Genomic DNA, 9,139 nt, shown 5'->3' with positions numbered 1-9,139 from the left:
AATACACCACAGATTTTGCATATAGTTTTAATTTTCCCTTCAGTGTGGGAAAATAGCATGATGTGAATGTTCATATGTTCTCAAATCCCCTTTTTCATTTCCTCATCTGTGTTTTATATACTGATAGTTCCTTGAACAAGATGTCCCCCCCGTGACTGCAGCAGTGGTGGAGGTGAATGTGAAAGTGAACAACAACAAAAGTTTAACTCTCACACAGAAAAGGTGGGAAATAATTGACAAAGAAAAAAAAAAAAAAACCCCTCCATTTCCACATAGAGATGTCATCAGATCTGAGGATTATCAGGAAGTTGGGGATAGTTTCCACAGAAATGGGAACAGTTCAATAATAATAATACATTTCATTTATAAGCGCCTTTCAAAAACACTGAAGGACACTTTACAAAAGATGAAACAGACAGTAAAAACACAGGTCGAAAACTATAAAAAATAAAATGGAAACAGTGCAATTACGGAGAGCGTGCAGTTTTGAAAGGATGAGTTTTTTTGGTTTGAAGGACTCCTGTGCTTTTCTGGTTGTTTAGTTAATATAAGAAGGCTGGTCATGAATAAATATCTAAATATCAGAGACATATAGAAAAACATCATATTTAATACATGACAGCAATAAGTAATAGTAGTGAAGTTGTTATTTATCAGTGTCTGTCCACCACAGTGAGCTGGAAGGCGTCCTGGCCAAAATCGTCTCCGGCGGTCAGAGCCTGGTGAAGTTTCTCCCAGAAGAGCTCGGTGTGCTGTGCAGCCTGAGGCCAGCTCAGGTAGGTCTGCCGCTTCAGCAGCTTCCTCATGCGGTAATAAGGAGACAGCTCACAGGTGGGAATCTCCTCCAGGAAGATCAGGATCAGCACGTCCTTCTGCTCATCGAACAGACGGAAGCTAGACGGGACAAACAAGATGGATGAGAGGCTACGAAGGCAAATCATGCCAAGACAATTCTACTTATAAACTTCATTTGTAGAGACGATATCAGGCAGAAGAGAACTATGTCTTAGCTACAATTAAAGTCATGTTCAATCATTCCCCCTATTCCAAGTCGAAACATCTGCTCCAATGAATCTTATTTTATTTATTTTATCTATTCTTTTGGCTTCTTCCTTCTCCTCTTTGGCACTTCTAACCATTTCTGAATGAACACACAGGCTTAGGGGAAATATCTGAAAATACTGAATAAAATAAACAGTCTCTTATAAAATATATATATATAAAAAAAACCCAAACATTTGGCTGAGTCTGCTTAGTTTTCAATAAAATAATAAATAAAAAGAATAAATGAAACTGTGAGATCAAGACTTTTGTGGCGGGGATTCATTTCATCATTCATTTTCAGTGTGTCATGATTCCCTCTAGTGGCTTGCTTACTCTGCCTTTTTTCTTTGGCCACCTCACCACTTCCTCAGTTTCTTCTGCTGCTCAGAGAAATTTCCATCAACTACATTTTACACCTCCAGCCACCAGATGTCCCCGTATGCTTCCTGGGTTCCTGATCACCTGACTGGCCCTGTCCACTCCCACACCTGAGCTCAATTTCCCTAATCAGGGCCTCCATTATTTAAGGCAGCCTGTGTTACAGCCCCCTGTAAGACTGTCAGAGCTGTCATGTTCCATAAGTAACTCCCAAATCAGCTTTTAAACTGAGTGTGTCTGTTCAAAGCAACAGCTGATGACGTGTGTGGATGTTAAACATTAGTTTGCTTCATGCAAGCTGGGAGCTGATACGTTACCTGGCCACCTGGATTTCTCTGGAGCACCACTCGCTCTCAAGGTATCTTCGACTGATCACGCAGATGGTCTTCCTGCTTCCATAGATGGCATCTGTGATATTGTCTATGATGGGTTTACCTGAGGGAGAGAGGAAGCCGTCCTCAGTAAGACCATAGTCACTGTTCTGATCAGTAATATGGTGCCACCTACTGAAGTCTGGAGAAAATACCAAGTAAGAGAAAATGTTTGTTGATGGACTGTTTTAGAAATCGCTAACTGAAGTACTTGAGGCAGAGAAAGGGGAAACAGTCAGCAACCAGTAATCCTCTGAAGCCAGTTTAAAAAAATAAAATAAATAAAAATGCAGTGATATGGTGACACCTGCAGGTGAATGAATGGAAGTTGAAACTGGAACCAGCAACATTAGCTACTCTGAATTCAGGATTTTTGGCTTGTCCTTTACTCATGTATTCGAACAGAGTTGATTTTTGTCTCTTTTTTTATTTTATTTTATTTTTTTTTTATGATATCACTTCTTTAGCTGCATGATGGGTCTCTCATTGTTTAACACGGTGCAGCTGGAGCAGATTAGAAAGCAGTCTTACCCGGCTCGAAGTCTCGATGGTGCAGACACAAGCGCCACCCTTGTTCTCCCTCCAGTTTGGGCAGCAGCTCTTCAATGATCCAGGGCTCATCGTGGGTGTTGTAGGAGATGAAGGCGTCGTACTGATTGGGCACTTGCTTGTTTTTATGTTTTTTGTCAGTGAGTAAAGCCAAGAAGAGGTAGTAGGCGTAGACCAGGTGCCACCTCAGGAAATGGTAGGTGTAGGACACCACCATAAACAGGAGGATTGCACTCGTGGTGGAGATATAGCAGATGAATGCGATGTCTACTGAGCAGGACCGGACGTCGAAGCTCAACAGCTTCTCACCTTTAAAGTTCACAGGATAGTTGCACTCAAAGCTGTACGCATCGAAAACCTGCGTTGTGCTGCTGTTTTTAGCCCACTGGAGAAACCAGGAGTTATCACAGTCGCACCTGAAACTGTTTCCTTCAATATCCAAATAGACAAGAGCTGGCACAGACCTAATCACTTCTTCTCTGATGATTGAGTATTTATTCTTTTTCGCCTGCAGGAAGCTCAGTTTGGTGAGGTTGGCATCTATAAGGAAATCTAGAGAACTGAGACTTGTTCGGGAAATGTAAAGGCTTTTAAGGTTTGGAATTGGTTTAAACCACTCTGAAGTAAGACCCACAACTTCGTTTGCGCTCATGTCAAGTTCTTGCAGCTGAGGTGTGTGTATAAATATGTCTTTGTTCAAGGATAAAAGTTGAATGTTCCTGATCTTGAAGACCTGCAGATTTTTTAAACCTTGCAGAAAGTTGGTAGGCAGTCGAGACTTCCCCCTGCCGCGCTGGTAAGTTAGCTCCAATGTCTCTAGAAGGGACAGCTGAGAAAAAGGAGCATAAGGCAGAACTGATTGGTTTTCATATTTAATATGGTTGTCTATCAAGTTTAGTCTTCTCAAATTCACCAGATCATTGAAAAGATGTGGATTTAATTCATCCTCTTTTATTTGATTCTGCTGTAGCAACATATCTGTCAGATTCCCCAGTCCAGTGAAACACCCCTTTTCAAGTTTACCTATTTGATTGTCATGTAAAGTCAAGTTCTGGAGGGATTGTAAGCCTGTGAATTCTCCAGATTCAATAGTAGTGAGCGTGTTGTTGTTCAGCTGTAGACGTCTAAGGTTTGTCAAGTAATCCTTGAAAGCTCCATTTAACTTGGACAAGCGGTTGCTCTGTAGCTTTAAAACTTGCAGTTGCACCAAATCTTTGAAAACACACTCTTTCAGAGCTGTGATCGAATTCAGATACAGGTTGAGCTGTCTGAGCTTTGTTTGATTGGCAAAATCGTCACATTCAAGTTGGCTAATGCGATTTGAGCTCAGGTCCAACTCGGCAAGAGCCGATAGGTTCCTCGTGGCAGCTGGAACTGATGAGAGCCTGTTGTGACTCAGACTTAAGATTCTCAAACGCTGAAGAGATCTGAACGTGTTGTCGCTGATGTTTTCTATTTGATTGTACGCTAGATCTAACTGTGTGAGGTTAACGCACAACTTGAACAAATCTGAGCCGACATGTTTGATCTTATACTTGCGGAACTGCAGACTGGACAATGTTGGGATGGAGCAGGAAATGTTGATCAGTGCTGCACAGTTATGTTTAATTGCATTCATCCTTAAAGTCGTTAGTGAGGAGTTCACAGTCTGTAGTAACAGTTTGATGTCGTCTAAAGCCATTTGAACTCCCGTCATATCTACAGTAGACACTCTACCGAGGTAAGTCTTGTTTTTCACATCCCATCTCATCTGGTGCTTTACAAAGGAACCGCCGATATTAAGCCAGGTGAGATTTGGTAAAACATCTGCAGTGATCTGAAAGATCTTGATGGGATTCTGAGACACATCGAGATATTTAAGTCCTACCGAGCTGTTTGTCAGCTCCCATGAGTGAAAAGAGGTGAAATGGTTGTTTTTAATATACAGCTCTTGTAGATTAGGTAAATGCCGTATTATAGAATGAACTTTTTTTACGTCCTGCAGTTTGTTGTGAGAAAAGTCCAAAAACTTTAAGTTTATCAAGGGCTTGAAAGACGTGGCTCCTACAACTTTTATGCGATTCCCAATAATCCTGAGCTGGGTGAGGTTGCTCAGACCGTTAAAAACATCCTCTCCAAGTTGGACGAGTTTGTTATTATTTAGATTTAACCTCTTAAGGGAAACCAGATCGGAAAAGGCACCGTTATCTATCTGCGAAATGAAGTTGCGATTTAGATCTAATTGTGTCAAAAGGGGCAGATTTTTGAAATCTGAGCTTTTTATTTTTGAAATTTTGTTTGTAGCCAAGTCTAAACTTATCACCGTTGAGGGAATATCTTGAGGAACAACTTCACTCTTGAGACATTTGGCAGTATTAGAACTGATTTTGCAAGTCTTGAGTGCAAATCCCGTGGCTGGAACAACAAAACAGCTGATATTCAGCAAGCAGAAAAAAGTTACGAGGTGAAAATGTTTTCTTTTCCCCGTTGTTGTTGTTTTCACTTCAGCAGCCATTTTTTTTTTAAAATCCCATTCAGTGCAGCCTGTGTTAACTCCAGCTGACAAAGTGCAGAAAATAATGCTGTTTAAGAAAAAAAAAAAAAAAAGTCCATCAGAAGCAAGGACACAACAAATTCTGCCTCTTTAACTTTGACACTGCAAAGTTTACAATTATTTCCTCTAAAGGTTTGTTACGTCATTGGTCTTATAGGCACAATGGAGAATAACTATAAAGGCAGAATTTAGATTGAACATGTTGGCCTGAATTCAAAAATATCAAGATGAACATCTTTTGATTTGGTCCAGACTACCAACAAACTTTAGCGGTCATGAAAATCTTATTAAATCACATGTATCAGTCAGCCTGATGTTATGAGTAACTTACTGAGTCACAGGGTGAAGAGCTTCTTCATCATTGAACTCCAGTTTGCAGAATCTCATTCTTCAAGTTTCAATCTTTGTCCAAATGTCGTGCTTCCCGATTCAAAAGGGTGAATATAAAGTGTATCTTTCAAATATCTCCTGGTCATGGGAAGAATGTCTGTCCCATGTGGTGGCTCAACAGTTCTTCTCTGCTCGCTGCCTCTTCTCCTTTTAATAACAGAGGAAGTGAGCAGATTATGGGGTGGAGTGTCTTGACCTGAAGTTTACTTAATTCAAATTTCTGAGCATTCAAGGAATTTGAAAATTCAGAAAATCGTTAATATTTCCAGAACTCACAATCATCTCCTTGTAGATTTTTGATACGTTTGCTACTCATTTGTATTTTTATGTGCTAAGCAGGGAATTGCAGATTTTTTGTCTTTTCTTTTTTTTTTTTTTTTCTCCCCCACTTCCTTTGAAACATCTGGCTGCGGTTATTACAAGTCAAGAGTCGAGCAAAATCAAAGCTTCCTCTGATGCTTCATGGATTTCACAGAAATAACAGAGCGATGGTGTGTAAATGGAACATGAGTGATTATGGCTCAGTGTTTGTTGTGCAACTGTGAAAGTGCGTTCCCAAGAGATGGTTGTTAGGCACATAGATAATAGCTGTTGTGGATCTGTGAGTACGTTTGCTTCTATTAGCCATCAGTTAAAATGTCCACACAGTTGTTAATCTGTTTGTAGAACCCGTGGATGCATGTAAAGTGTGACCAATGTCACTGATTTATGATGAAAATAAAAATGTCCCAACATAGATTGTTTTCCAGCACACTTGTCTAACTTTTATTAGGCCATATAGAAGTATTTGTGTAGGTGGTCCGTGTACATGATGTGATATTATTACATTTATTTTTCCATGTGAGGCCCTTTAATTTGACTTATACTGTCATTTAGCTTTCACTGAAGTAAATCTGCTTTAGATTATTCAACCTTGCTTTAGGGAAATATTTGATTTGAGAAACATGCAGTCTTGCAATGAATGATGTCTTCAAATGAATTGAGAAACAGCTGCTAGTTTATTTGAAGTTTTTTTCCCTTTCTTTACCATTTTAGTGGCTTTCCACCTTCCACCCGCTGAACTGCTTCGGAAGTTAAGTCACCTCAAATCCTCTGTTCCTCTTTTTCACTTCATGTATCCACAAATTGTTAATCATGAGTTCCTTAACTGGGTGAATGATTTGCGTGTCATTGTCATCTATGCCAGATCTATAAATTCAGAAAAGATAGTGAGCGCTGACTAATAACGCAAGTGAAGTGCACTTTACTTTGTTTCCTCTTGTTTCATAAGTTCCACTTCATAAGTGAGGAAATGATGTCGAAGGGTGACGAAATCTTTATTTCTTCATTTGGTTCTTTTCTTTCCTAAAAATGTGTTTTTATGCAAAGTGAGGTCATTAGCAGCTGGTTGAATATCTAACACTTTTATTTTAGTTTAACTGTACTGTGACCTTTTTGTGACAACATAACTTCTCGTTTCAAAATGAACACAGCCAGGCAACTCTTACAAAACGGTCCTAAAGTCAAAGAGAGACAATAAACCGAAATATTTTCCATCACATCTTAAATCTCTGCTGTTGTTCCCAGTGCAAGTTGAGCTTCAAGTCCTGAGTGCTTTAGCTGGAAACATCATTAACTTTGCTTTTACCAGCAGGGGTCTCAGTTGGGAAAGGAAACGGAGTCCTGGCTCTGCTCACTGTATTTCTGCCTCTTTACTGTATATGCATGCATCCACCTACAGAGGAGATGACGCAGCAGTGAATCAAATCAAAAGCAACCAGATCAGATTTTTTTTTTTTTTTTTTAATTTATGTCCAGTACTTTTACGTTTTCCTTCAGTTAAAGGTGAATTTTGCGTGCGCCGTGCTGACTGCATGACACACATACACAGCACAACACAATAAATCTTTAATGATTTGATTAAATTGAGTAATGCTCTCATCATACTTTCATTATACGTTCACACCAGCTCAAATTATGCCGATGCGTTAGGTTAATATCCAACTGGTAAGCATAAATATGTATAAGACTTCATTAGTGAGACACGGAGGAGCTTTATTCACCACTGACTGGAAAAATATGAGACAATGTATAATTACTGCAGCACAAATGTGTCAATGTGTGAATGAAAACAAGGACGTGACATTAATCAAAAAAAGATTTTTTTTTTTTTTTTTAAGCTTTGTCCTTCAGCCAGTTTACTTTGAAATAAAAGAACGGATAATGCATTGAAGAGCCTCGGCTTTAATTTGGTTAATATCAATATAGAAAGAAGTGTTTGGGAGAGACAGCCACCTTTTTTTTAAAAAAAACAAAAAAAAAAACGTAAAGGTTGTTGAACATTGCAGTCAAAAAGCGCCTGAAGTCTTCGGCCAACTCTTTTGAGGATATTCCATCTTTGGAATCTGGATCTGCTGAATGATGGAAATGTCATACATTTGGATGAATTGAATGTCAGCTCCAGCACCTCTGCAGCAGTGAAGCCATCAATAAGAGCTTGTGTCCTCTGGCAGCCATACAAACCAGGTGGTAACAGGACCGAGTCAGATTTTTGGGTCATGAGCTGCTCAGTTTTTCTCCAGACTATTTTTTTTTTTCCCATCTTTGTTCCAGAGGTCTGCTGCTTTGAAAGGTTTTGTCTTTTTTTTTTTTTTTTTTTCCTTCATGCTAATTTTCCTGCTTGTTCAAAACACATGCTGCCCTTTTCTGCTTTTCCTGCACACACCTCCTCCTCATTTAGTGAACCCCAAATGTCGGCTTTGCCTTCGAAATACCTCAGGTAGACTTTTAGCTATTCCTGATTAACTTCTCCTCCTCCTCCATCTTTTTATCCATACTGACCTCAATCTTGACGACAACTCCCAAGGCTGATCCACACATGAACTTCTTCACAGACTAACAACGTGAAACACACCTTTTTGGGCAGTTTGTGTGTTTTTGAAGGATGTAGACTTGGTACTTTAATGAAATATCCCATTATTTAATTCAAACAGTCTGAGCCAGAACTGCCCAGGACTGTTTGTATTACATCACCGTGAATAAATGCAATGTGAGCAGAAAAGAGAAAGAGGTAGAGAGACATTTTGAAGCTAAAGCAGAGGGATTTATTAGGTTCCTTCAGCCTCTTACCTAAAAGTTGTTTTTCTCTGCACCTGTCTCCATCCTCATCACTGAGTGGGATCCTTCATTAGGTGGGAAAGCAGTGAAGTGATCGAGCTTCTCTGTTTGGGGGGGTGAACAAAACAGCACTACACCCCCGCCCCAAACCCATTGGCCTTATTAGACACCACCTGAGAATATCCTTCCCCTCCACATCGCCTCATATCTGCGTGGTTATGTCGCTCCGGAGGGAAATACGCTGATATGCGGTGCGCGCGGAGCCACCCACAGGGCGCGTGCACGTTTTAATCATATCCGGAGAGAGAGGTAGAGTGAGGTAAGGAGAAAGAAAGAAAGGGAGCGGGGAGAGAGAGATGCTGTTGGATGTTGAGTCCGGTGTGACTTATCTATCCTACACTGCTGCTGTCGGTAACGGAGCGGCTGCGCGCACACACACACACACACACACACACACACAAACTGGGAGCCAGGGCTGGCGCACTGGGAAGAAGGAGGGAGTGAGAGAGGGAGAGAAGGGGAGGGGGGAGACAGGCGACACATGTCAGACCGGAGCGTTCAGGGGAATGTACCGGATTCCGCTGCGCACACGGCCGGCCTGTCCCGCACTGACGGCTGCGCTGCGTTAACGGGACGCGACACCAGGCTGATCCGGGGGCGGCAGGGGGACCGGACCGGGAAAGAGTGACAAAAGAAAGAAAGAGAGAGAGAGAGGGAGGGAGGGGGGGGGGGGGAGAGAAGGGGAGGGTCGGGGGGAGGTGTGCCCTGCTCACCGAGC

At 41.1% G+C, this 9,139-nt stretch overlaps 1 protein-coding gene across 2 annotated transcripts; it reads right to left on the bottom strand.

Annotated features, from left to right (window-relative positions):
* On the bottom strand, positions 1–5,354 carry LOC115060896 (toll-like receptor 13). Of its 2 annotated transcripts, XM_029529037.1 has the most exons (5): positions 5,207–5,354; positions 4,363–4,903; positions 2,325–4,287; positions 1,740–1,857; positions 1–894 (listed from the first exon to the last, which is right to left on the bottom strand). In XM_029529037.1, the coding sequence occupies exons 1-5, from the start codon at positions 5,260–5,262 to the stop codon at positions 654–656; spliced, it is 2,919 nt and encodes a 972-aa protein (XP_029384897.1). In that variant the 5' UTR covers positions 5,263–5,354; the 3' UTR covers positions 1–653. The 2 variants fall into 2 exon arrangements, with proteins under 2 accessions (XP_029384897.1, XP_029384896.1); XM_029529036.1 differs by having other exon boundaries at positions 2,325–4,903.
* Between the last annotated feature and the right edge of the window lie 3,785 nt (positions 5,355–9,139).

Source organism: Echeneis naucrates, chromosome 20 (genome assembly GCF_900963305.1).
Source record: "Echeneis naucrates chromosome 20, fEcheNa1.1, whole genome shotgun sequence".
Lineage (NCBI taxonomy): Eukaryota > Metazoa > Chordata > Actinopteri > Carangiformes > Echeneidae > Echeneis > Echeneis naucrates.
Note: the sequence above shows the minus strand (reverse complement) of the source record. Positions and strands in the feature narration are given on the sequence as shown.